At 40.4% G+C, this 27,382-nt stretch overlaps 1 protein-coding gene across 1 annotated transcript in view; it reads right to left on the bottom strand.

Annotated features, from left to right (window-relative positions):
- THSD7B (thrombospondin type 1 domain containing 7B) overlaps positions 1-27,382 on the bottom strand; it is a 243,286-nt gene that overhangs the window by 145,014 nt on the left and 70,890 nt on the right. Inside the window, exons 6-7 of the mRNA XM_041407405.1 lie at positions 19,625-19,780; positions 17,853-18,050 (exon numbers count right to left, since the gene is read on the bottom strand). Coding sequence (XP_041263339.1) covers positions 17,853-18,050; positions 19,625-19,780 — 354 coding nt within the window. The remainder of the gene's footprint in view (positions 1-17,852; positions 18,051-19,624; positions 19,781-27,382) is intronic.

The following is a 27,382-nucleotide window of genomic DNA, read 5'->3' as shown; positions in this document are numbered from 1 at the left end:
TTATTCAGCTATTAAAATAGGAAAGTGTCGTTTCATGACAATTGCTTTCGGCAGGAGATATTTTACACTTATATTTGCAAGGAATAGGAATATAAGGAAGAACAATATTAAAACCTTCAGCGTTAATCTGTATTTTCAAAGCTAAGCACATTTTGACAAACTTTCTAATAGACACTGTTCAAAATTCATAACATATATGTGCATGATTACATTATTCTAATTTATTTTCTCTCCCCTCATGCACAGCAATAAAATTTTACCTTTGAACTTATATTTATTACAACTTTCACTCTATGAAGGGCATGCAGGCACAGAAATATAATAAAGCTCTGCTAATTCCATACATTATTGAAATCCTAACGGTGCAAATGGTATCTTACTGTCTTCATGCATACTTAAAATTTCAATCCAAAACCTATTCCCTTAAAAGGGATAGTTAAGCAACAGTATGTGTTTTTCATACATTTGTAAAATGCTGCAGCAGAATTATATCTTATATATTCAGGAAAAATTATGTAATACTAGTGTTTGTTTAGGTGTTGTAAGCAAAAGCTTGAGAGATGCTAAATAATTGAGAGCTCCATCCATCAGACTCCTAAGCACTATAAAAATGCAGAGGGAAAATGCTAGAGAATAGACACAAATTGTGTCTAATTCCAGCAGTGAAAATCCCTCTGACTTCCCCAAACTGTGAAGTGTACAGCTGTGCAGGATCACTTTGAACTTAACGAAGCACAAAAGGAATTTAGACCAGGAGGATCGGGGGTCACCCATATAACAGTAACACCTGTCCAAGGAAAACATCAGGGCTAACACACAAGAGAATTTTAGGGCATCTCTTAACTTGGTGGATAGAGCAGCACCTGATCCAGCAATCCAGGTGAGGGAGGAGCTCCTGCAGTCAAGCAGATGACAAAGTGTAAAAGTTGAGTCAAACTGCAGGTGCAATATTGGCAGAGCTCCTCTCTCCTCACAAAGGTCACTGCGCACATTAGCTCCAGCTCCATTGATTAGCAGCTGAGATAGCAGCGCCCACACACTCCGGAGCCAGCAGCAAAAGAGACAAGGGGGTGACTTTCTGCATACCGTGTCCTCATCACATTCCTGGTAATTGTTCAGTCACAGATAAGGCACAAATAGGGAAAAAGCAGCAGAATAGAGTCCTCTGAAAACATTAACAGAAACAACAACCTTTACGTTTGGCACTGAGGCATCAAAAATGATAGCTATTATTATGGCTGTAATTACATGGCTGGGACTCAGAAGAATTACATTTTGCTTCCCTGGAAACACAGCCACGTGTTTGACATCTAAACCCAAAGGAACAGGTTGCCCCAGCACGGCCAGTTTGCGGAGTGCCTGCAGGACCTGAAGACACGCTGCCAGAAATGGTGCAAAGGGCTCCCAAAATCGTGGGGTCCCCCTGAAGGCAGGCAGTGCCAGCTCTCAATTTCGGATCAAATTTAAGCTACTGAGCCATTCTGTGCCACAGCAAATCCAAAAAAGACAAGCCAAACCTCACTTTTGCAAAGAGCAGTGCAGGGAGCAGCTCACTACAGCAAACTACAATGGTGTGCCTCTCCTACATGAAAATTTCAATATCAGCTATCCCAGCCACTGAGGCAGAATTCAACAAAATCTTCAGAAACGGCATCTCAACCATGTCTGGTTTGGAGAGGAATACTCACTGTTAAAAAGTAAGGAGAAAGGTTTTTCTATGATACCAGATAAGCAGAGCAAAATTTTTACCTGGTCTCAAGCAGTTAGTTGGAACCTATTCCATTATGGACTTTAAGTCACCTCACTGGCAACACAACCTCCCAACATATTGAAAACCAGCAGGAAATGTTGAATTAATACATATATGCTAACAAGCACTCCTACAGCCATGAATGTTTAATCCAGTTTTTCACTAGCTGACACAGTCCCCCATGGCTGCTCTGTGGTTTTGAAGCTTTGAGACAAGGGAAGAACTAGAAGGCAAGGGCTGTAGAGCAGGGAACCACAGAAAAATCAGAGGGAAAAGTCTCTGGAGAAAGCCTGGAGCAGAACATTCACAGCAAAAGAGGAAAGGCAGAAATGTTAACAACTGGAGTGGGATGGAGGAGGGAGAGAAGGGCAGGAAAGTGAGGACCCAGGAAGTCAGCCCCTCTCTTCAGTAGTTGTGGGGCTACATCTGATGATGTGTAGACATATTTCCCAGCAATATATAGGATTTTAACACTTGTATACAAAGAGATGCAAACAGGATGAGTTTTCAGACAGTGCAATATTGGCTGACTGCCCAGGGTAACTTATTACACACTGGAAAAAAGGAAGTTCTACACACCTGTGGGGTCTTACCAATACATCTTAATGTTCTGGACCATGACAAATGATTGGATAACAACTCTTACTCCCCTTGTCATCATCCATCTTCTTAGGAGGCTTATTTCTTCAAATCCTGATGATGAACCTCTGTAGTCACTTATCTGAGCAGTGAAAATTTATTACTTTACTAGAAAATGAAATTCTCTTCCAGGAGAACTGCACTGGACACAAAAGGGCAAATTTCCACCCTAGAGTATATGGATGCGTTTTCTTTCTCCTTAGTGGAAACTATATACATTTATCCAATGTCAGGATTTAGACTAAAGGGTATCTCCTGTGTTAATAAGAATGGCTAATTTCCAATTAAATAAGCTTACAGATCATCAAGATGCCCTAATGAGAAAAAAAAAGATAAGGCCACATACTAATCCTGCTTTCACTGCACATATTTAATAGGGCTGCCAAGGCAAAGTCTCCAAAATACTTACTAATTACACTGGACTGCCTCCAGCTGCTGTCACTGCCAGGGAATGGGCAAACTTTGCAACAAACCAACCTACCAAGAGTTCAGAGATGATATTATTATTTTGGGAAAGCCTTGAAGGGGTCAAGAAACAAGAAAATAAAGTAGTTCATGGCTGATTTGGACAGAAAATAGTCTGTGGACTTCATAAGCAGCCTGCAGAAAGATATTTTGGCACAGCTGGGAGCAGCTCCCAAACTGGCAAGGTGCAAAAGCGCGGAGTAGATACTCCATAGCATCATGCTGGAATTAAACACTGTCCCCAGCAGTTACGGTATCTGTAGTGCAGACTGGAGTGTAAAAAGAAGAAAAGCCATAGGCAGAAGTCTATAAACTCTGCTGAAATAATCCAAAATTTCATCTTATTTGTGTGTTCAGTGGCAAAATATGGTACCCCAAGGGTGGTTGTTCCCAAAAGAGGGAGAGCCCAAACACTAAAGGACGACTGGAACACCTGAAGGCACATCACTAAGAAAATCAAGGTCCTACTTCTGTCAGTCAATAATGAGAACTAGCAAATCTGTGCAGGTGGCATGTGACCCTCACAAGAAACACTACCAGGAGCAGTCTCTGCAGCCTTCTCCTCAAGCTGCAGTTGAGCCATTAACAGCTTGAGTCAGGAACCTCCACTCCAGCTTTTCAGTGCAAGAAGGGTTGGAAGAACTGCAGGTGCCCAGAGTGACACCATAAATATTGATCACAGTGTTCATTCCACTTCATTAGCCATGGAGCACACAATGGTTCCCAAGGGAGAGGAAAAGGCAGGACCAATTTTAATCACATTGCCATACTAAAATGCAAACCTTGTGGAATATTATTTCAATTACTGCTGCTTATTCATGCCAATTTCAGCCTATTAAAAAAAAAAAAAGTGTTTCTGGACAGTCAAAACTCTGAGCTGCCAGAAAGGCACATCCACACTACATGAATCAGCCCTGTGTAATGATACCCAAGAGAGCTCTGCAACCAGCAAAAAGCAGTTTTTCAGCCCAGTACCTTACCCTGAGCCCCTCAGAAACGCAGGTCATTAACCAGCACTGCTGCAGCTGTGGTGTTTCTGAGCCACAAACTGGTGTCTGGCAATGAAGGGGCCCTATAAACTCAGCACCTTATTCAGACTGACTTACTGTGGTGGCCACTCTGCCACTGGGCAGGGCTGGGCAGGGCGAGAGATTGTCACGGATTATCATGGAAGGTTCGTGAGGTGAGTTAAGGGCAGGGAGGGATCACACACCAGTTACAGGCAAAACAGACTCCACTCAGGGAGATCAATTTAATTACCAGGATAATAAGAAATAAACCCAAATCTTAAAACACTTTCCCTCCCCTCCAGGCTTCACTTTAATCCTGATTTTCTCTTCCTCCCCTGTAGCTCACTTGCTACCAAAACCTTGACACTCAAAGCCAATACACCTACATAGTACATAAATCCTAAACCATTTAACCTTCAAAAATGTATGTCTGGGAACCCTGCCAGAGAATATTTGAAAAGGATTACAGTAAATGTATTAGTTGTCACTTAAAATTAAAATATGGATTTCAATTGAAACTCTGTATAAGGGGGACTTTTCCCCCCAAAATCCGTTAGTTAGCAACCATGCTGAACGAAGGGGAAATTGTACAGTCAGCTCAGACTACACACGGCAAGCTGATATATTTTGAAAGTTACATTTTTATCTACTGAAATAAAACATTTTACTTTTTTATTTTTCTACTTTAATCAGAATATAACCTCATTAAATGACAGTGTTTGAAAAGAACATATAAACTAGAAAGAAAATATAAAAACTTTCTGAATAATTTAATGTTTATTGCTTTTAGACTTTGATATTCTGGTCTTTACTACTTAAATGCAGTTTAAATGTATTACTTGCCACGGCCTTTACGTTAAACCCAGTAAGTCTGCAATTTGTGATAAAACTCCTTATCTCCCTTTTTCTGAACCTCTGTAGAGATCCAAGGTTAATTTGCAGATAATATTACTTCATGAAATAATTATCTTAGTCTACAGTACTTAAAATAGCTAAATTCCAGAAAGATAGTTTAGCAAATGAAGCTGTTAGGGCAGCAGATGAGGCTGCTCCCACGGGCACACACATCCCCACCTGGCAGCACCTTCACTGGGGGGCAGAGTCTGGGTACCCCACAGGTCTGGAGCAGCCACTCCCACGGGAATTCAGGACAAGGATGCTCCATGAAAGTCAGGGATGCAGCCCCATCCAACCTCCCCCTCCAAGCCCCCACATGCCAATGGCAAGGCAGCCTCTGCCTTCCTCTTCACAACACCAGCACTAACTGAAAAATTACTCTCTCCAGCCATTCTTTCTCATCCTGCTAATTTTTCAAGCATCCTCCTATTAAACTACACAAATACATCCATTTAGTAAACATCCCATTAACCAGGTCAGCATACAATGTTCACAACTTATTATGGAGCAGCACCAAATCAGTCACAGAAGCAATTATGCAATTTTAGAGCAGACAACTCACTTTAATCTTCATATGGGGCTGGGGATGTACATGCCAATGTTCATTCACAGGACTCATTCATTTCCATGTATTGTATTCCATTTGTTTCACCCTCACTTACATGGCACTCGTGTCTTTTGATTTGTAAGTTTTGTAGGCTGTCAGAAATTATGAGCTCAGTGCTCCACCCTCCATGTCAGGGATTTTTTAATTGAATTTAAGGGTATTTATACACTTCTAGTGCCTGAGGGCAGTAGGAGAAGTTGGGCTAGATATTTAGAATCAAGACACAAACTGTTACTTTATAAAGCCTTACCTATCAGTAACAATAAAAAAGCATTAAAAAAAAAGAAAAAAAATACCCAACAACAAACATTAAAGAAGTGAAGATTTTTCCAGAACTATTTAAAATAGGTGGTTGGAGGGAAGAGAAATCAGAGCTAAGAATCTGGCATGCTACAGTTACAACACAAGGGAAAAAAATGCCTGTTAAAATCCCAGCTTTATTCAAAGACATGCATTTATTGAAGCGTCTTGGGAAAATGGGATGCCATATAATATTAACAAACAAGAACATGCTCTGTCAACCACATGCAGCACCACAGACATTTTGAAGACCTAAATAAATAATGTATTAGAAAACCTAGCCTAGGCTGAATTAATTCAGACTCCAATGATATAAATGAACAGCAGTAGTGGAATTATTTCCCTGGGACTTTAGTCATATATAGAATTAAAAGTTAAGGCCTTAAGATACTTATTGATAGGCAAGAAAGTGCAATCCTTAGATCTCTGCATGCCCAGGGAGCACTCTGCCCAACTTAGAGTCTCAGAGTTTCCAAGGGAGTTACCAAACCACTCATATTTATTTGCAAACACCATGAAACAGAACAAAACACCCTCTTGGCTCTAGTCCCCTTTGACACAGCAGCAAGTGTTCAACAAACACTGCTGACTTGGTATTAAACTTGGGAAATCTGCTGAAACCAGGCCAGGGGAGTGATGGGAATTCTGCCTGTGGCAACAAAAAGTGGAATTTGAACTTACAGGATCTTGGCTTTTACAATATACTATGGGCAGCCAAGGTCCACCTCCTCCCTGCTTCCAGCAGCTATGAAGCCTTTTCTACAGAACTGCCCAACACTGATTAGGTTTGAATGGAAACAACAGACCCAGGTACAGCACCAGAGGAGATGTGAAAGGGGCCAGGTGAACCTCACACCATCTGGAACTGACTTGGTCCCTTCAGCAAAGTACCCTGGGCTCACCCAGACCCATTCCCTGCTCACTTGCTAATGGCAGAGAAGGATTCTCCCTCCTTTCAGAAAAGTCACTTTACAACCATCTCACTCCAGATGAAGTGCCTGAACCCCCATGGACAGCACTGGCCACAAGACCAACCCAAGAACTTCATGGGATTATTTTTTCCTTCTCAGTAATATGAAAGGAAAAAGCAGTGTTGTGCTACTGCTACTGTGTGCTACTGCCCCAGCCCAAGGTTGGCTCATTTCTATCAGTTTTTTCTCTTTCTGGTCTTCATAATTACGAGGTCAATGTGAGGGTTAATTGGTAACAACGCCATCAAGCAACTGATGACAAAATATAAACCTCAGCTGTCAGAAAGGAGCTGGGCAAATTTGTGCTTACAGTCCATATCTTCATAGGAATTTTTTAATAAAGCATTTATTTTAAGAACCATGACAAAAGGTGACTCTAAAATTATACGGTAGGGGAAGACCAGCCTCAAATTGTAAAATGCATCCCAACAACCCAGGATGATTCCGTTTCTAAGGAAACTCCACCTCATATATATATATATATATATATATATATACATATATATATATGTTCTCTCCACAAACTTGGCTCTGACATTTGCAAGCTGCCTAAAGATACAAACTGAACAAGCTGTTTATTTAGAAGAGGACCATGAAATATCTTATCCTGTTACTTGTTTAACTCTCCTAGACAAAGGCAGTACCTAATTTGAGGCAATTACAGCCGTACTTCATGCAGCAGAAAGAAAAACACCATACAATGGAATTTTAAATTGTTCTCAATCTCCTCACAAAGCTAATCTTTCTCAACTCACTAATTCACATTCACTTCAGCACTTCACAACAGCTCTCATTTATTAAAAATGAGATTCAATCCACAGATAAACAATTCAATAATGTAATCTACACTTAAAATAATAGCTTGGCTTCAAAGTTTTGGGGGGAATTAGGAGTTTTCCCTCTTCACAGCTGTTCTTAGCATCACTTCTTGTCACAACTTCAGAGCTGAGGTCGTGTGATCAAGGTGCTCTGACTTGTGTTTCCACACGAGGCAGGACGTGTGTGAGGACTGAATCCTGTCCCACAGAACTCACTGAATTCAGTGGGAAATCTGCCAACAAGGGAATGCTGAAGAGAATTTAGGAGCCACATCTTACAGCTGTTTTCCCTGCTCTCCAACTTCTCTACTACTTCATCACGTGTTTTTCTCTTTCCATTATTACCACCTAACTAATCTCAAACTGCTGCCTAATGAAGAGTGCTGGCATTACAATACTTAATTAGAATTAAGAGGAAGATTTACTTCAAAAACCTGACCAACCAATATGCCCCAGAGCCAATCTCAGTAGTGCAGAACTACCCCAAAATTTCCATGTTCCAAATTCTTAATTAAAAGTTTGTCAAAACTTCTTATTTTGTGGCAGGAGCCTTCCCCTCCAGCATTCATTAACCTCAAAACAAGTGACTAAATTGTTTTTAAATCAGCTCCACTTCATAAACAGTTTGATAAAAAGAAACTCAAAGAAAGTACAAGACTTATCTTTCATTTCCACTCAACAGCCTTCAGAACTACTGTACAAAGGTGGCTCTCGCAATCACTCCTGTCCAGCACCGAAGGAGTTTCAGCTACAAAAAAAGCTTTCTGTAGGGCCACCCAGCAGGGAAGGATTAAATTACACAAAAAATCCCTGCTTTTTTCCCTCCACTGAAGGGCTGTGGTCAGAGATCAATGTGAGAAGCTGTCTATTGAAGTTACTGGAATTGTTCCCTTATTTAAGCCTCGGGAGAAGGTTGGTGCTGACACCCAGAGCAGGGCACAGAGCCAGACCCAGGGTGCAGCTCCTACCCGAGGAACAGGAGCACTGAGACCTCCTGGCTGCTCCAACCCTTCCTCCTACCCTGGCTCCTCCACATCCCTCACTCCCTCACCCCAATCCCTCCTGCAGACTGAGCTGCAGGGCAGCCCACACCCCGATTCTTGCAGATATTCACTATCAATCTCCTGTCTGCAGAATCAGGTTTAGTTTATTTCTACTTCATACAGACCTTAACTGCCTTATTTTGAAACATTTTTTCCTTCCATGAGTCATATCATGGGATTTGCACTCCATCCCACTAAACCTCATACACAGAATGCAATAAAATACAGCCAGTATTTTCTTCACCCTAATGACCTCCTGTTTAATTTAAGCCTTTTATACTGTCCTGACTATTTCTCTTAGGAAAAAAAAGTCTTGGCTAAAATAATTTGGAAATGTGAATTGGGCAATTTTCTCTCTGAAAAAAATATAATATGTGCCAAATACTATTTTCTGGTTTGATTCAGCCTGGCTACCTAAGAAAATCAGAATTTGCCATTGTACAGTTTATCCATTAGCTGAACACCAGAAAATTTTGAAGCATTTTATTAATGTAAGCCAAATGCCCTGGAGACTCCACTGGGGATGACGAGGATAAAAAGCTGACATAAAGTATCCCCATTACTCATATTCCCCAAGGAGCTGTGAGTTTTAAAGTCTCAAATCATGGTCAAGGAGTATGGTCTGCTATCTATCACACCTAGATATGAGAAATCCTTCAGCAAAAAAAACAGGAAATCCTTAATTCCCTTTGGAACCCACTTAATCCAAGAAAACAGAACCCTTATGGATGAGATGAATTCTCACTGTCACATCTTCTACCTGCTCCTCCTGGTACCTTCAGCCACATTTGGGTGACAGATGTAGAATTTTGTCATTAGTAATACTTTTCAAACAGATCCTTCCAACCTCCTTCCTCTTTCACCCACTAAGTTAATTTTAGAACTTGTCATCAACCTACATTTTTAACACCGTTCTACAACAATCTTATTTTGCTCTCATCTTTTTCTGAATCAGAGTTCCCTAAGAGTTCTCTCCGAAAGGAATATGAACTACACCTGTATGTGAAGTTCTGCTTAGTTTAAAGAAAACAGCCAAGCAGGTATTTTATGCTTCATTTCACTGAGAAAACAGGAATTCCTGTTGGTACTTACAGGTATTTTAATAGTTTTGTACTGAAACAACTTGGGGTATTTTTCTACAACAGGGACAAAAACAAATAAAACTATTATACAATTTCTTTTCCTTAAAAAATTAGCTGTAAATACTTCAGCAATTATAAAATACAATAGAAGAACCTTATTTCATCCTCATAATCAAAAGGTTAGAAAGCATCAAACTCAATAAAGGCTCCCGAGACATTAAAAGCAGCTTATTAAAAAAAAGTTTTAAACTACATATATATATATATGCACTAGCCTGGTATATAAATGCTAATCCTTCCATGAAGTTTCTTCAAAGCACTTGCACCAAAGTAACAGACCTACAGGTCACACACACCCCCCTGCTCTTTAGGTAACCTTTACCACAAGCTCAGATCAACGTAGGTCAAACTTATTCCTTAACATTTAAAAAAGAAAGGGCAATACAGATCTTGCCATATTAACTGATGTTTATATTTTTCTTAATGTTATAGCCTTCATTTCTGAAAGGGCTACCTCGACCCTTTGTTCCTAACCTACAAGTGTTTGAAGCTCAGGTTAATTTTTAAAAAACATCAGGACATGCTGCTCCCTCTCACTGCACAAAGTGGGAGATGGGTATTTGAAAATCCAGCTCCTCTCTGCAGAAACAGCCATAGGGAAGAAGCAGCCTTTGCCCTCACCATTTTAGCAATGCTCTTAAGTCTTGTAAAACATTACTTGGAGACAGAGGGTATCAAAAAGGAGCACTAGATACTGAAAAGAATCATGGTTTTGCATAGCAATTCATTTGAGGGCATTCTGCACGGACCACAAGCTCACACTTAGCTGGCAACAAAAAAAAAATAAGTTCACAGGTGGCTGTAATACCTATAGTGACAGCACAGGAAGGATGAAAGCTGGCTTTATTCCTGATAAACCCCACTACATCTCCATCAGCCAAATATGAGGAGCTAAAATTACCACTGGATACAACTGTAGCTGCCTTCTGGGTGACTGACACAAGACACACCACCAGCATTTGAAAAAGCACAGCCACAGCTTAGCTGGAAATCATGCAACATATTTGCATCCAAAGATAAAGAAAATAAATCAGAGTATGCTTGAGTTTAACCTCACAATTTCAGCCCAAAACCTTCCACCTGTCCAGCATTAGATAACTCAGCCTGTACTTTAGAGAAATATTCCTGACTGCAAGACAGTTATTTACACACACATAGCTACTACAAGAATCATTTATAGACTTTTCCATTCTTGTTTTCCTTGGCTGGTGGGCCACATGCTTGCTATAATCTTGAATAAAGTAAAACTGTTAAAGTGTGACTAAGCAGAGAAAGCTCTAACTTTCCAGCAGCTTACCTTAAAATTAACCTGAAGCTGATCTGCTTCTTTTGCAGACATCAATTTCAGCAGAGGATTCAAAGACAGTAAATTCTCCTGAACATGGCAGTGTCTGTCCTCACATTGTTTATGCACCAGTCCTAGAGCAGGGCACAATCTGCATTTTGAGTTTTTGAATGCTTCCAGCAGGAGACATCAAATATTTGGCATGGTACCAGCTGCTGGAAGATAAGGCTTGATGGAAGCAACTAAATCCACTCCACCTGGCTCGTTAACAACCAGCCTGCTCAAAGAGAACATCAACCTTTATGACTACAAGAAACACAGGTCCCAAATCTACTGAACTACTCACACATCATGCTTCAGGATTCCTCAAACGCTCATAATACTCAGCCCTGCTACTACACTGCAATATCCTTCCTCCTCCATGGCTGCTAAATGAGAAATATGGATCTTACCTAATTGCTAGCAACCTCTGCATGTTGTCTTTTACAATCTGCATTTCTAAAAGTCAGGAAAACACACTGGTTTGGGATCAGCAGTTCCAGTGACAGGGTATGGTGAGACACACTCAGGAACTAAGAGAAAAGAACTTATTTCAAACTTATTTTCAATAAGCTGAACAGGGTATATCTTTTCTCTGAGAAGCACAAACAGAATCTGCAAATTAACTTTATATTATCAATCCACTGCAAAATGAAAATGGACTCTACCCAGGGAAGAGCTTGGCTTTGCTGAGATTGGACTCTAAGAGGTCTTTTCCTACCGAAGTGATTCTGTGACTTCTATTAAAACAGGACTGGTCAGGTGGCTGCTTCTCTCATGCCCTGAAGCAGGAAGAAAAGCAGCTGCCCTGTGCCCCTGCAGCCCCCTCCTCCTGCAGGATTCAGGCTCAGCTGGTGGGGATGCTCCTGCCCCTTGGGATGCTCTGCACAGAGCAGAGCAGATCACAGACACTCTTGGGGAGCACAGGACACACTGGCACTGGCCTGGAAGCACAGACAGACAGCTGAGCACAGCACTGTTGATATTCTACCCCCAAAGAGTCTTCAGCTCCTCCAAGTGCAGAGATTCACTGTCAACCCCTGGCAGAATGTAATACTGGATCTTAAACTAACACTGCTTTGATTACCTTACTTCCCTTTACTCCTCGCTTCAATTCCAACAGGATTTCAGTGTCTGCTCTGGCAATTGAGTTGTGTGAATAATGGATTTCTGTTTGGGCACTGAACCAAAAAAAGAAAAAAGAGGGGGGAAAAAAAAAAGGGGAAAAGGAAGAAAAAACTCATTTAAAGCAGAATTGAAGGGAGACTGGGGAAGGATTTAGGAAAAAAATAATTTCAATGTAAGGCAAAATGTTTTTTTAATCTGAAAGGAATATTTTGCTTTTGCTAACAGCCTCTTTTAAAAATATTTTGAATTCTTGATTTGTTTAAGACTAGTTCATTTGCCAAAAAGAAAAACCAAAACATTAATCATTTAATCTAAAAATGCTTTGTCTCTGAAATACTATTCCCCTGTTTTACAAATAAAACTGCCAGATGGAACAGAAACTCAGAAACAGATGTATTTCAACCCAGACATACTTTTTCAGTGAACTTATTAACACTGAAAAACAAAAATCCTCTTATCTTCTTGGCAAGCACCACGTTCTAGATTCCAACTGCCTAGAACCAAAGAGATGACACAGGAAAATAAAGCAGAAGTGCTGTGCTGAAGTTCCTCTCAGCAGCACTACCAGAACCCCTCCGGCTGCAGTGTTTTATTCCTGAGCTGCCCCTTTGGCAGATGGTCCATAGCAGGGAGGTTCACCCCCCTCAGCTGTGAGTCCTGAGAGCTGCCAGGTGCTATTCATTTATCAGCTGAGCCTGGGGAGGATGCACAGACACCCCCAGGGTGCCTCAGAGCTCCAGGTGAGGCAGGAGTGCTGAGGATGGAGGGTTTGTGACAGGTCCCAGGACCAGTCCTTCAGGTGCTACAGGGGAGAGCCAGCAGCATCCTGGGCCCATCTGGACTCTGCTCCTCTGGCTCAGCACCTGCATCTCCCTGACACTGCCTGAAGTGTGTACAAGGAACAGAGGGATTATTCAGCACTGTTATAAATACTGTCCTTAAAATGAAGACACCATTTATAACAAGTTTGGATTGTTTGCCCAAGCAAACTCTTGGCATCCCTGCCCACAGCAGAGGGGATTGGAATGAGATGATCTTTACAGTCCCTCCCACTTCAAACCATTCTCTATGAATTCTAACTCCCACAAACCAAAGAAATACTGACACCCAAGCTGAAAGTACAGGGAGGCAAATACTCAGCAGCTTTTAATCTGTCTGGCTTAGATTTGTTAACCAGGAGTAGAATAGAAGAGCCTGAATACAGCAAAATCACATGACCTTCGCATTAATCCCTGTTGTTGACCTAATAATTTTCTGATTAAAACAAATAAGTCTTTGGGTATGACTTATTTCATATACTTGATTACTTAGATATCATGCTGTTCACTGTCTCAGAGAAATCCTCTCTGCTACTAATAGTTCTGGTAGGAATCTGAACAAGCAAAGGCAAATTAATAAATGATGACATGGGAATTCCAGCAAAATAGACTGATGACTTGTGGGTAGGATTCTGATTAATAACATTTTACAACCTACTCAAGAGCACTGCTAATAGGCAAGAGTTCGCTTATGGCACCATCAGAAATATTTATTAAATGCTTGGAAAATGAATTGTTACTTTTATGAGTCATACTTGTTATTTCATGAGTTTATTGTCATAGTTGTTTTTACGTTTGCGTTCTCAGGTTGTACTCCTTACCATAATGACTGTTCTGCACAAGCTAATTTCTAAAAACAAGGTCTGGTTCGACATTTGCTTTGTTTCAATCTCATTTTCTATTATCAATGCAGCCTAAAACAGATATGGGAAAACGACAATAAAATGGGTGACCAAATCCAAATCCATCAGACTGAACCCAACATGTTTATATATTTTGTAGCACCTAAATCAAACAACTGTGAAATTACCTCTGAAGGACAAGTACTCCTGTCTGGACTGAAGTTCTATGAGCTGATCCTGAGTCAAGCCCTGCTGTCTGAACGTCCCCTGACTCACCACACTGAAAGTGCTTGTACCACTTACAAAGACAAAAGAAGCAAAAGATTATTTTGGTCACTCTCTTCAAAAAATGAAACACAATACCCTTTGGCTACTGCTCAACTACATTTGAAAGCTAAAAAGTTTTCACCAGGTTCATGTTTTGTGAACTGGAAAGTTTTCATGGAGCTCCTTTAATCTGGTCAATGCACAGTAATGTTTGTCAGTGCTAATCAAGGCTGCCCAAATAAAATGTCAGACACTTGCAGCTATCTGCCCAAGAACACATTACTAACTGGTAATTATTCAATTCCTTGTTGAACAACCAAAAATAACCACTCTGAGAAAAATCACAAATAATTCCTGAGGTGTCTGCAAATATAAAAAAAGAGCTTTCAAATAAATTCTTTTATCTGAATTATAGATCAATGTAGTCAATGACACGCACAATCCAATTTTTAGTACAATCATCAATTTTCCTATACTGTTCTTTTGGCTTCACAGACTTTCCCAAATATATCCATTGACCTTCACCAGCTAAATAAAAAACACCATCCTAAAAAATTTATTTAGAAGAAGCATACAAAAGAACTCTTTCTTTATTTCATGCATTACTTGACATTGTGTTTCTACACAGTATTTAATTTAATTTGACTTATTACACTACTGCCTTTTGTTGATATAGAAGAGAAGCACTCAAGGGATATGGACCAGACACTAAGAGTATCTTGCACATGTTCAGTAACTTATTAACAGAGATTAGAGACACTCCTAGGTGGGAGCAGACACCTAATAATGACAAAGTAATGAGATTACTATTGTCTTCTCATTACTCCTCATCTGTGCTAAAGTACTGCAAATCACAAATTACAGACTCCAGCTACTACATAAAACCCTGCTGTCCATAGTATGTGCTCTGTGGAACAACCTCACTATTACAAATTAACCTATTTAAGAAGCAAAAAGCCATTTCTGTCCCTCTAGGCTGAGCACAAGTGTTACATCACTGAACTTCATGCAAGCCCTTGCACAGAGATGTTGTTGTGACAGAGAAGCCTTCAGAGAAGCCCCACAAATCAGAGCTTGACCCAGCTGTGACTTGCTCCCAAGTGCCCAAGCTCCAGCTCAGGCCAGCAGCAGTTTGTTACCTGGGCCAGTGTAACAATCTCACCAGAAATGATGGCTCTTTACCATGGAAAGAAAGGACACTACAAGGGATTCAAAGGTGAGGCTTCAGATGGTGAAAGAGGTTCTTAGCCCATGCACCCCGCTCACCTCTCTCATGGCATGGGCTGGCACCGTGGACAGTACATGGGAGAAGGAAAATGTGGTGACCAAAAGCTCCTTTTGGCAATAAATGACCACATGGAAAAGGCCTCCTGTGTCTGAGCTATGGAGGGCCCAGTGTTACACAGCCAAGCACAGGTGGCAAAGGACACGGGTTCAGACACTGAGGATGCAGAAGGGAGGGAAGGACAAGAAGCCTGATGGCAAACTCTTCTGCAGCACAGCTGACACCAACAACACAGAAGCTGCTCGTGAAGAGAAGCGAGCACACTGCAGCAACACAAGGAGAGCACCACATCACAAAGTTTGGCATTTACATGAAAATGAAGGCATCTTTCTGGCAGGGATGCAGAGACAACCCAAAGTACCCTAATCAACACACTCCAGGCCCAAATGAACTGTTAAGATGATGATATACTGGATTTGGCATTTAACAGGGTCCAAAAAAATGGTTTTTTCATCCCTTCAGGCATACTGAGCAATAATGCCAAGCATGGATGACAGAATGACTGGATAAATCACTGGATTTTAGAGCTGAATTCTACAAAAGACGCTTAAGTAAATGAAAATAGCAGCACACAATACAGCTTTCAGCAGGGCCATTGCTTGCACAGAATACTTAGTAAGTGTACAATGCTAAGCATGGACAAAGGCCTTATGCTGTTTCACCTGTAAATGACACATCTCAGTTTAACATAACTCCCTTCTGACCTGCTACTGCCAACTAACCAGCTACCCCAGGTAAAACACATTAAGCAAAGCTGACACTTACTCCAGCTTCTATCCAAAAAAAAAAGCAGACTACTTTTTGGAAAGGAAATCTAGGTAAAAGAACATTACATAAGGATATAAACAAGATTATAAACAAAGCAACTACATTAGTGAATTGTGAGAGAAGAAACAATTTGACTCTTTTTCCAACTTAACTGTAAGGACTCTTCCTGACCTCTCATGCTCAATCAAGACTTCAGAAAGTCTCCAGAGTAGTATTAAGCAGTGATTCTAACCTGCCTGGTAACCTGGATATTTCCTGGTGAAACCTTCTCAGTTTTAAGTGGACACTGATCACATCCAGGAACAATGCTTGCCTCAGGCTGGCGGGCTGGGAAGACTGTCCCACCACATTTTTTTTGTAATTAGAACATGCAGAGAATAACTGAAATGAAAATTGTATTGTGAGACTTCCATTACCTTGTTAATGACAACTGAGTGAAAGAGAGACACTTCAAAGGCCCAGCTTCTAAAGTATCAGAGCCACAGAGAACAGTTTGATCAGAGATCAGTGAGCATCTGCCATGGAACACACTTTCTGTCCCCAGCACAAGTTGGGGCACAGAGATGGATGCTGGCACAGCTTCAAGAGTGTGAAGTACGTGGTGCTCCTCAGCAATGCCAGCCTCCATCTGCACACATCCTGCTGGCCTGGACCTACACTAATCACCACACATCAGCAGAGACCACTCAGGCAAAATTCAGAGTGAGCTCTTTGCTCTCCTCAACATTCTAGCTGTGTCATTTTGTAACAGTTGAAGATTGCTTTTATTCCCCCCATTCTCACAAACTGACAAGAAAACCACACAGATTTAAATACATTTCAAGAGAATCCATGCTCTTCAGACAAAGCAGCCATTATTTCTTTCTGCCAGGTTCCAGAGCCTCATGAACAATCCACTATATTAACCACTTACCAATTAACCTCTTGTTACCGCCCTGAAATTGTTTCCTGTGATTGGTCTCACCACCATGTAAAAGAGGAATTCTCCATTTCAGATACAATATCAGGCTCTAAAGTTGCACAGTTTTGCCACTTTTGAGATAATAGCACAGTCTTGCTGTGACTAAGGACTGCAAAATTGTGCTCCATGTAATTGAATCTAAAGATCTGACAACAGTGACCTTATCAAGAAATGAAACTTTTGGCTTAGGTTCAAACCATACACAAGAAATAACACTTGCTGGCTGTTTGTAAACGTCACATAAAAATGTACTTATTCATTATTAGCAACCTGTACACTGAACACTCTGCAGGTCTCAAACTGCTGCCAAGGGAAGGATTACTCAGTACAACCATTTCATTTACATCTTAGTCCTGTATTAATTTTGGCAGCACAACCGAGCATCCCTGCTCGTGACTGTAACAGTGTTATCCCAATGAGAGAATTATTCAGACCACAGGCTAAAACCAGAGGATAGAAGTAGTTCTGGGAGCTGGATTGATATTCTGAATGCCCATAGCGCTGCTGACCTCAGTGAGAGCCCTGATTTAGTACAAATATCCCACTTTTGTGGTAATAAGGCCAGAAATGACAAAACAGAACCTGCACTGGTGAGCCATCCCCTTTTGGATAAAAAGGAACAGAAGGCTCCAGGCAAAATCGTGGGTTCTACCAGCCCCAGGCTTTAAGGAGCAAAACAGTCAACTCAAAAATCTGAAAGTTTCATAAAAAATTCAGTAAGCAGCCATTGCACATAAGCATTAATTGCTCCGCAACAAAATGTCACTTTAGGAGGCACAAAAAACCACAGGGCTTTTAAGAGCAGAGCCCAGCTCACCTTTCCTGCTCTTGCAGACAGCCTCCAGGACACGGTGCCCAGGCCCACACCTCCCTCGGTCGGTCACACAGGCTCCCTCTGACACCACCCACTCGTGGCACCGCGCGTCCTCACAAGGAATGGACTCCACCAAATGAGGACAGCCGGCCAGGGTGCCCACGGGATCCACCACCACCTGCCTCTGCCTCATCCTAAAGCCTGGAAAAAAACAGAGCTGGATTAACTGGACAACAGAAAAAAAAAAAAATTGATGCAATAATTAAGTAGCGATAGGACTATATGGGGCATCTGGAGCTGGGGGATTTAAAGACAAACAAGTGAACAATATTTACAAACTGGATTGACTGGGACAGCACTGTAGCTGCCCAGGCATGCAAAATCTAACAGTGTGCAAAGAATTCCAGCAACCCACATTCTTCACATTTCTTTTTTCCTTTCATCAGCATTAGAAATACACATACGTCAGGATATAGAAGTTTACCTGCAATGCATATATTAATGTTATAACAGCATTAAGATAAAAAGAGAGGAACAGTTAAGGAACTGAAGATATAAACGACATCTACATTCTGCCTGGGAATCCACTAACAAAAGGATTTGTTTTGAGATACAGCAGAACAGTTTACTAAGAAATTAGTATTCTGTTTTATGAAGGCATAAGGTTTCCTGATACATAATACATATCAGACCTCTTTGAAATGACATCCTATTAAACTGGAAGATTCTAATGTAAAGTGGAAGAAAAAGGTTACAGAAATAATCATAGAATTGATTACATAATCTACCTCCTTCTGAATAAAACCAAAAGTCATGTTGCTATATACAATGCAGAACTAACACACAAGTATCTTTCAGCAAGTTCTGTTATGTAAATGACACAGAACAGAAAAAAATACACGGGGGTTTTTCCTCTGACAGTCTTGGAGCAGAGGCAAATAAACAACATTAGTAGAGGCCACATGGAAATGCTTTGGTCATGAAACAGAAAAAAAAATTGAAAATAAAACATCCCAGAGAATAAAACAGTTCAAACTTCCACAGTTCTAAAATGAGCAAAAAGAAATTATTCAAAACAATTTAAACATTAAATGCTTTTTCAAATATTATTTTTTATTATTTCTATTTTTGTTTGAACATTTTTGACCAGTTGAAATAATTTCACATACTCAAGCAGTTTTCAGAAAAGTATGATTTCTACACAATAATATCCATTCCCTGACATGCACTCCAAGAACCATCTTTGCAACTTAGGTAGAGCCTTAGCAAAGGCTCTGTGAGGAATCTCAACTTGTCACAGCAAAAAACATGTACAGCAGTCAATTAAAATCCAGGGGAGTCTGAATTACATTTAAGCATCCTTCTTCCAGGAATTTAAACCGAACCCACAACAAAGAGAACAACCTCTTGGGTCCACCTGAGTTCAGATTTCAGGGCCATGGGGTGCACCTCCATCCTGATTCACTGCCCTGGAACGCAGGCATGCAGCAGGACTTCCAGGGGGATCAGAGAGGGGCAGCCTGGCAACTGCTGGCCCAAGAGATCATCCTGCACAAGTTCAGTGCAGGATAAAAGCACCCTGAATCAGCTTGAAAAATCTTACTTGTCCTTCTCACATCAATTATGGCAAAAAGCTTTTAAAGGTCAGATTCCACTACACACATCCAAGAGCTTAGTCCTGTGTTAATTTTTTTAAAAAACACATTAGGCTCCCAGTGTCCAATGTGACACCTCTGCTTTTGCAGCCTTTCTGCAATATTGCACTCCCTGCTCACCTCTCCCTCCGTGGCGGTGCTGGCAGCTCTCGGGCAGGCAGGGACCCCACGGTGACCACGAGGACACCGCGCACTCGGCCAGGCACGGCAGGTGACACAGCTGGGAGGTGGCAGGGGCAGGACCCTGGCAAAGCTTCCCATCCACTGGTCTGGCAACTAAGGGGAAAAAAGAAAAAAGAAAATCAAGGCTGGAACTCTGTCCAACTAAGGGGAAAAAAGAAAAAAGGAAAAAAGAAAATCAAAGCTGGAACTCTGTTCTGCTGGCCTTAGTTTTCCAGAATGCACCAAAATCCAGTGATTTTTCAGGTTTTATCTCCCAGGGCAAAAAGTTAATCCTGTGTTCAGAAAGGCACTTAAGAGTTTTATCTAAACCACACATATTCAGCAAGTCAGTTGAGACTATGCTTAGTGGTAATCTGGCACTTTAAAACCAGATTGAGTGCTGATTTTCAGCAGTGCTGGAGTAACAAACAGGGATCTAATCCCCGCATTTATGGCCAAGGAGGCCTCCTTAGATAGGGCTGAAGAGAAAGATACCTAAGATAGCTAGGAGGGGAATTCAAAAAGTTCCCACTGCAACTGGGAGCCAGGCAGAGGCAGGTGAGTAAAATCCAAGCATTTCACCCAATCTCCCCATTCCCATGCTCTGCAAGGCACTGCCATCTCTGGATTATGGATGCAGTGTCCAGACCTTGGAATTTTCTTCATCTACTTCCAATAAAACTGAGCAGAGCTCTTGGATTCTTCTACACAGAAACAAGCATGAAGCATCTTTCCTGCCTCTCCTGGAGGAGAGACTTTTACCTGAGCTGCCTGCACCCATGGATCTCCAACCCTCTTTATTCCAGAAACAAGCGAGTCCCAAACCCTGCCAATCTCCAGTTTAGTTGATACTGACAATGGATTTGGAAAGTTGACTCTCTTTGTATTTTCATTTATCATGAGAGATTTCTAGATCCAATTAACTTATTTCACCTTTTTATTTGGGGCAGAGACAGGAAGGAAAAGAAAGGGAAAGAAAGACTCTTAAATCTGTCCTCTGAGTCATTATATGATATTGCATTTCAATTACATTATGGGCTGAATTTGGCTGTCTCTTTAGATAAATCAATATCAAAGCAGTCTTTCAAAAGGCAAAGGCTTGTTTGAGTTTACTCTGCCATGGCATTACCAAGACTTCATTAATTTTTATAGCTACTGAGTTTGTTTTATCCTCATTTTTATTTTTCATGTCTGTTTTTCTTTGCCTCCATGCATGGAATTGATTTTAAAAGAATTCGTAAAAACATGCCCAATATATGAGTAATCTTTCCTCTTTCTGATATTGCACCATTTTCTTTAAAATTAATCATTTGAAGAAAAAACACCTGTTTTTTTTTTTTAGACACAAGAATTTAACGTTCAAAACCTCAAATTCTGATTTGCACATCCTGAAGCTGAGTTTAGACCTGTAAGTCTGAAGTGATATTCAGACCAATACCAGTGCTTATTGTTCCAACTCATCAGAATAATAGGATTAAACAACAGTGTGATTTAATTCTAAGCTGAAAGATAATACATTGGTAAAAAAGACCATTTTATGAATGTTTTCTGAGACCCTGTAAGGCCTTTGACATGTTCATTTAAAGATTAGAATGAGGTGGCACAAATCCAATTCATCTGAATGCTCACATAAAGAGACCTTTTCTAGAAACCTTGCAAGTTAAGTGACAGACAGAATGAGATAAATATTAGAGTTTTAAGGATAAGAGTATTTATTTTACCAAGAAGTCTCATGCATGGCTTCACCTGCCTCTCAGCATCAAGCTTTGCAAAACTGTATAAATTTTCTGAAAGTTCACTTGGAAAAATGAAAGGAAATAAAACTGAGCACAAATGGTCAAACCCAAGGAATAAAGTCCAGTCCTGCTTTGCTCTAACTCAAGGTGTCATTGCCAGGAATGTCTCTTCCCTCCTCACTGATTATTAGGTTGTTTCTATACTGAATTTAGCTATTTAAATGTGGAAGTCTAGATACAGCTGGATGGTTCTCCTTCCCTGAAAACCAACCAGTGTGCCCAACACGATTTTAAATTGATTTTGGATTAAAAAATCAAGAAAAATTGATTACAAAAAGTCAAAGGGGATATCACCCATCCCACATTCACGGATGACTTCTTCCCATTCTGCTGGAAAATCCTGCCTTCCTCTCCCTGCCAACCATCCTCCTGCTTCTCTTTGTCCCATGGGTTGACACCGTATTTAATGCTAGCACTGGGAGTTCTTTACCCAGTACCTACTTCCCACTTGGCACTGGAATAAGGCTGCTTGCTTGCTCACTTCCTCACGTAATTCTCTGCATTCTATAAAAAGTCAATCAGAAAGTACCATTCTGATAAAATATCCAAATACATTCCAAGTCTGTGCCAGCTTATGCTCCTCACTCTACACTGACTGTAATCCTCCAGTCAGTCTTCAGGAAGAAGACCAGAACAAAAAATCCAAGCTGTAATGATAAATGCATACACAATACCATCCTTTTCCAACACCTGGCAGGTATAGAGAGACACAGTTTCCACCCAGAGTGACAGGATGAACTAGCAAGGTCCTCTTTAAAACAGAATTTCATTCATTCTTCAGCCATTTGATTAAAAACTCTGATTTCCATATGGTTTACTTCAAAGCTTGTGATTTTCTACTGTCATTCTTATATACACTCTAACAAATTTATCTTTTTTTATTATAGAGGAATGATAAGGGGGAATTTTTCTGTGAACCTTTTAAATGCCAAAATTCTCACACACTGCAGCCTCCAAATGGCACAGGTAGCCTGGCTGGGAATGTCCTGCTCATGGAAAAAACCTGACATTACGCATATGATAAATGAACAGAGCTGCCAGGAATGTCTTTAGGAATGGGCCAGCCTTCTGATTTCATTCAATAATTGACTCTGTAGCGGCATTTTCCTGCATTCATACAAAAAAAGTGATTTTTGTGTAATTATTTTCCTTGGAACAACCTTAGCCACGTTTTTGGAGGAAGGTGAAAGGTAGAAGCCAAGAAAGCAAAGAGTGAGAGGGGGAGGAAACATCTCTGATTCAAGTAGCAGCTTATTTATGACGCTTGTTCGTACCTTTTAAAATCCTGTGTTGTCCCCAATCTACAGAATAAACTTGAAAAAGCAATCAAGTACTAATCTGGGAGCCTCTGAAACATTACACATTTCTATAGCTGTTATATTGAATCTATCCTTTATAAATGCAACTGCAGCTGTTCCCAGCACCAGTGTCTTGCCTCAAGTTTGAATTTTACTATTTGCTGTTATTTTCAAGTTATTGCTACCAGCAGGAGATAATAAATTGGGTTCTAAAGTGTCTTGATTCCCTATATATTTTTACTGAGGTAATGATTTGGAGGAAGAGTGGAAGAGGAAATCAGCTCTGATATGATTATTTCCATAATGCAATTTTAAGCCAATAAATAAATTATCTTTGAATAGAGTCATTTGGACAGATACTTGCAGGCACACATACCCACGCTATGTTAAAAGCAATGCTGACCAAACAGAGGCAGAAATGCATAGGATGGCATTTTCTTTGCAGGGGATCCTGTCAAATATGGTTTTTCAACTCCTCAGGAGGTAAATAACACTTTTTTTCCTGGACTTTTAACTACATTTCCCTTCTACAATGAAAACCCAAGCATTTTTCATACTAAAACCAAAATGAGACTATTCTAAATATCACTAATGTATCTGGAATACAGACAAATATTATCAGGTCTGCCTCTAACATATTTTAGGTAATACTCAATTGTCAAGGCAATAAATCCAAATGTTTACCCGATGGCAAAACTAACCCAAATTGAAGATTGCCAGGATACAAGGCAGGTATGAGAAAGGGATGGCATGTCCTTGTGGAAGCTCTTACTGCCTTTGCTGGGACTTATAAACCAAAGACACTTGGACCAATACAAAGGGAAATTACTTGACAAAACCATAAAAGAGCGAGTTATGTTATAAAAACACCTTCATGTGTAAAACACAATAGGAGGAAACCCAGCACAACATTTGCAAGCAATTTCTCTAACCTGAAAGACATTTTTATAGCAAAAACAAAACACTGCACAAGGGAGACGTGGTGAATGCAACCTGACCAGCTTGGAAATGGCACCAACCCCAGTCCTTTGCACCCCTCCATTATGGGCCTAATGCACCCCATGTCTGATGGAAAGGGTTCCTTTATGCTTTGAGGAAAAATCAATTCGTTTTGAAGCCACTAAGCACAAAGTTGGAGGCCTATCTTCAATTAAAATCCATTTAACAGACAAGGAACAACGTATGAATAGAAGGCTAATCACAGCATGAAAGAGGGTTAATAGTGGATTGCCAAGAGCAACAATGGCTTAATGTGTTTCAGAACAATAAAAATCCTCACAATTTTATTAAAGTGACACAGACAAAAAGTATCCCTGTGTCCTCCCTCTGCTGCTCAACAGGACTGTGATCTCAGCTGGGATACTGAATTGTTTTGCTACAGCAGAACTTGTGGAGATTAACAGACTCTACATATCTGGCAAAAATTCAGAGTGAGCACGGGGCTCCCCACCAGCAGCCACATGACTGAGCAGATCAGAGGTGACAATTCATTAAGAGTGTCCAGGAAAAACAGCAGAGGCAACAGGGATGCTGGGATGTGCAAAGGCAATGATGGGAAGCAAAAAAGGATTCTGCAGGATATTTGAGCTTTTTGGCTGTTATCCAGAAAAGGCTGAAAATCGCTGGAGCAGACCACCAGAGAGGGTGAGAGAAGAAACAAGGAAAACAGGGAAAAAAACCTATGAAACAGGGAAGAAAATCCATGAAAACTTCGTGAAAGCCTTTTAAGAGAGGGAGCTTTGCCCACTGCTGTGTTCAGCATTCATTCCACAGGAAGGAGAAACATCTTCTGCGACTGGCATAACAAGAGCACCTTTTTGGATGTGCGTGGGACACCGGGATGCGGCACAGGTGGCCAAAAGCTAAGCTGGTGACACAGATCCTGGGAGCAGCCAGGCTGGCCTTGGCACACAAATTTCATTTATCTCCAGTGTCACCTGCTCCAGACACCTCTGGCTTCCTTCTCCCTCCCCGGTGTCCCAGTTTGTGGCGCAGCCTCGTGCACACAAATCCTTTCAATTTTTCATCTCGCTCCCGGTTATTGTCTGAACACAATGCAGCTCCCCGGCCTCAGAACAGCAGCAGGACAAAATTACACAGAACAAACCATCACTGTCTGGAAGGGAATTAATCCAGTTCCAGTGGCAGGAAATAATTATAAAAACACAGATGCAATTAAAATGTTACCTTTCAAAGATAAAAGCCTGGACTAAAACCTAGAATCTCACATGAACTAACTGGGCAACATATTATTTGCTGCATACCACAGCCAGCTAAACAAATTCAAGCATTTCTAAAGTGATAACTATTCAGGGTCATAACAAATAGCTTATTGACAAAAAAAAGGGCCTATTATTTATAAGACACCTCTTAAAAGGCTCACTTTTTTCACTGTCAAAGTCTTTTTAAACATTACTCATTTCATTTTAGTTTAATTAGTTTTAAGATATGAAAGAACTGAAAGTATTACACCTCTGTAAGACATTAGGGAAAATGGTTTTTTTCTTAATGGATTGAAACTCAAATTTTGGAAAAGCACATTTAAACACCACTGTCAAGCATTACAACAATCTGAATAAAATCATTTCCTCTCCTGCTTCTACAGGGTTTCCCCTGAAGAAGCCAGCTGTTACATATTTATTTTTCCATTATGTGAGTTGTATCTCATAAATCTGCTCAGCATTTGGTGAGCTTACAGATCAATAACTTGGCATCCCAGCAATATAAATCTGATACAGACTTCTCTGAATACATTTCACACTTCAGAGGTGTATTTCTCATCGTTTCAATCCAGTACAGCCATCCCAGTGATAAATAACTAGTTTGGGATGAGAGAGATCCTTGTGGGGGAGAGGTTCCACCTGAGAATCTGGTTTCTAGCTGATGCAGGTCAGCTAAGACCTAGGCTGGATGCTCCTGTTGCTGCACCAGGAGCAGCTCAACAAAGCTTTTTTCACAGCACTGCTGATCATTATTTCTCTCCCTCCTACAGTCCTCGTCAAGTTTTCTCATTACTAATGTATTCTAACCTATTCCTTTTCAGTTTCATAAACCAGACAAGGAAAAGAGGATTTAAACATCAAAGTCCTAAAATTCTAATTTCCGTAGAGTAAATTAATCTTCTCATTCCTGCAGTTTCACCAGCATAAATTTACAAAAAAAAAATTAAAAAAAAAAAAAAAGAAAGAAAAAAAAAGAAGTGTGCATTTAATATAGGGCTCACACTCCACACAGGGCTCCTATTCACTCCAACAGTGCATAACCTGCGTCAACTCCTACAGGCAGCTTATCTCCATCAACATAGTCCTTCCCCTATAAATATTCAGGATGGCAAAGCCATAAACAACAACCTGCACAACCAGCTTCCAGTTCCTAAAGAGTTGGACCTGCTGCTCCACAAGGCACCCAACAAAACCAGAGTTTACTGAACAAATACCACATGCACCAGTTTGAAACACTAATCCCCCAGGAGGGACACATTGGAAGGTCATGAGTCAGAGCAGAACAAAGAATTTGCAGGGAAAAAATTGTGGCACCCTCATTAGGAAACAGACTGTACAGAGCAAAGGACATAAAACAGCACATTTTGGAGCTAAAAAAGACAAGAGGGCAGAAAGAAAGGGATGAGAATAAATAGAGAATAATATATCTATGAAAGGACTCCTCAAATTAATATCTGTGCAAGTCCAAAAAGGCACCAATATCTGTAAAACAAAACACAATCCCAATATATTTCCCATGTGGGAATCAAGAAGAGTCTGAAAAAAATCACTCATCAGATAAGAAAGGAAGAGGCATTTCTGTTTATCAGCAGTAGGGAGAAAGTTCAATATTTTGAGAAAAACAAGAACATATAAAGGCCATAAAATAATCATTTTGAGACTCGTAGAAGTAGGACTTAGATGAAAGTGCAGGGGACCAGTTTCAGCTTCAGAGCATTTTGTGATTCTGTCAGTAAAGGGGCTTGTAAGACAAAACTACATAAGGGAATACACCGAGGGATGGATCAGAGTAACCATTAGACCTGAACAGGTACTTGAGGATTTTCCAAGTCCTCAGCTGTAAACAGACTAAAGGAGGTTTTGCTGCTACAGCTGGCGACACAAAGTTTAAAAAAAACTAATCTGATGTAAAATTACCTGGGTGGAATTGTAATCTAAAAATAAAGCAAAAATTAGTATAGGCTGGGGAACTGCAGGGGAGTAAGTCAGGCAAGGTATTATGTCTACTAACAGGTGAGGGTTGAATGTCTCTCAAAGGAAAGAGGAATATAAAAATAATAGAAACTTCTGTACGAAATAGTTTTGAAGGCACAACTGTGTCACATACCTGCTGTTGAAATTAAAGCTCAAATAAAAATAAATATATGGAGACAAATATGATAGCTAAACTCATTAAGCAAAAAAAAAATGTAAACAAAACTTCAGAAACTTGTACAAGCATGAGAATTTTATGTGGATTTTCAGATGTAATAACAAAGATTAAGAAGATAGGAACCTGCAATGATTTCTGGTGATCAGGTAATAAGAGACACATTTTATTAGCCAAATTTACTAGGCAGTGTAAACAATAAAGAGGATTCAAGGAAGCGAAGCAATATTTCACAAAGATCTTTTCAGTCC

This window comes from Onychostruthus taczanowskii, unplaced genomic scaffold (genome assembly GCF_017590055.1).
Source record: "Onychostruthus taczanowskii isolate IOZ18803 unplaced genomic scaffold, ASM1759005v1 scaffold10, whole genome shotgun sequence".
Lineage (NCBI taxonomy): Eukaryota > Metazoa > Chordata > Aves > Passeriformes > Passeridae > Onychostruthus > Onychostruthus taczanowskii.
Note: the sequence above shows the minus strand (reverse complement) of the source record. Positions and strands in the feature narration are given on the sequence as shown.